The 1989-nt window shown below is 60.8% G+C and overlaps 1 protein-coding gene across 1 annotated transcript; it reads left to right on the forward strand.

Annotated features, from left to right (window-relative positions):
• Positions 1 to 392: 392 nt before the first annotated feature.
• Positions 393 to 1621, forward strand: PLICBS_001523 (uncharacterized protein; the record flags this gene model as incomplete). The annotated part of the gene is made up of 3 exons (XM_018317395.1): positions 393 to 629; positions 692 to 789; positions 856 to 1621. The coding sequence occupies 3 exons, from the start codon at positions 393 to 395 to the stop codon at positions 1619 to 1621; spliced, it is 1101 nt and encodes a 366-aa protein (XP_018182920.1).
• Positions 1622 to 1989: the final 368 nt, after the last annotated feature.

Genomic DNA, 1989 nt, shown 5'->3' on the forward strand with positions numbered 1-1989 from the left:
CTTGTTTATATATCCCGGGCCGGGGCCACCACCTCTTCTCGCATGCCCTGCCGCTGCCTCTTGAATCCCGTCTTACATACATACATGACAACATCCAGCCTGTGCATTACCTCGTGGTTTCTTATACATACCTCGTAGTAGCCACAGCCACGCCACGCACGCACTCCTCTCACACACACATACCGTGCACTCTTCTACTTATACGAGGCACTCGTCACACCTCGTCGTCACTCCTCACTGCCCAGCATCCATTCATCGTCCTGCGTCACTCTCACTCTCGCACACATTCACACGTCGAGCTCTGCCCTTGACACGACGCACCATCCGCCTCTCACGAACGAACCTCGAAATACCAACACACACCCTCACTACCACGACACACATACCCTGCCATGGGATCACATAATTTACCTTCGCCGCCGGCGGAGGAGGGCAAGCAGGGCAGAAAGTCATCGTCGACGTCGAGCAGCAGCAAATCCACCAAGCCCTCCAATCGGGCCTCCAAGCGCGCCAACTCGGGCGTCGCCGCCGCTCACCACCACGACCACGTCACCCACGCCGCCGGCATGGACGGCCGACATAAGCGCGTATGGAAGGCCTGCGAGCGGTGTAGAATGAAGAAGACCAAGGTACGCAACCGGCTTCGTCTGATTGGGGGCAGCGCGGGGACAGGTCACTAACGGGCTGGCAGTGCGATGGCGAGTTCCCGTGTAAGCGGTGCAAGGACGACGGCGTCGTCTGCACAGCGGGCGTCCGCAAAAAGGTCGAGTACAAGCAATTGCCCAAGGGGTACGTCGGACACATTCTCCCTTTTGACTGGCAGGGCATTTAGCTGACGAGAAGTCCCCATGACAGCTACGCCGAGGTGCTCGAGAACACGCAGTTCGCCCTCATCGCCACCGTCCACAAGCTCTACTCCATGGTCCGCAACTCGCAGCCCTGGACACTGGGCGAGCCCGAGCTCAACGACCGCGGCCAGCCCGTGATCCACAACATCGCCCAGAAGCTCGGGTGCATCCGCCCCAACAGCGACATCGACCTGCCCGTGCACTCCGTCTTCCCCGAGGACGAGGCCGGCATGGTCGAGCTCGCCCGCCAGCTCGAGGAGCAGCAGCAGAACCAGCCATCCACGCAACAGGCCTCCCAGCAGCAGGACCGCCACGACCGCGCTTCGTCCTCTGAGTTTGAGCACTCAGATAGCGAGCAGGACTACCGCTTCGGCGGCATCTCGCAAAACTACCGCAGCGAGGCGTTTGGCGGCCGCCACGGCGCCAGCAGCAGCCTGACTATGTCGCCGCACTCGGCCGGCACGACGGCGACCGACTACGAGCTGAGCCCGACGACCGACATCGACACGGGCGCCTTCTTCCCCTCGCAGCCGCAGAGCTCGCAGAGCTTCCAGGTCTGGTCCGGCCTGCCGCCCAGCAGCAAGCCGGGCGACCTGAGCCTCGAGTTCTTCCAGGGCGGGCTGCAGGGCCTCAACGTCCTGAACCAGGGCCTCGTCGACGGCGACTACGGCATCAAGCCCGACATCCTGTCGGTGCAGAACCCGGACGTCATGATGGGCATCAACGACCCCATGATCTACGCCGGCTTCGACGGCGAGGCCATGCGGCTATAATTGGGCGGGCACTACCGCTGCTGCCGCCGCACGCACCCTGTCACATAACTCGATTCGCGCACATACGACTTTACTACACACGGCTTATTCACCACCCCCCGCGGTGAAGCCCTCCCCCTCATCGCAGCTAATATCGCGGGTACGCTATTTGACTTTTCTGCGCCGGAGGGTGGTGGCGGCGGCCAACTCGAATTGGATTATGTCGGGCATGGCCGGTGGGCTGTGCCCATGGCCGAGGGAGGCGTTTCAAAGTGGAATGGGGGAGCTCTGTTAATGCCACACGATTTCACTTCGGGGTATTTTTTTTTTTTTTTTTGATTTCATTTTACTGGGGACATGACACGGCGGCATACGAATCTCTATTTTTC

This window comes from Purpureocillium lilacinum, assembly GCF_023168085.1.
Source record: "Purpureocillium lilacinum CBS 284.36 DNA, scaffold_1, whole genome shotgun sequence".
NCBI lineage: Eukaryota > Fungi > Ascomycota > Sordariomycetes > Hypocreales > Ophiocordycipitaceae > Purpureocillium > Purpureocillium lilacinum.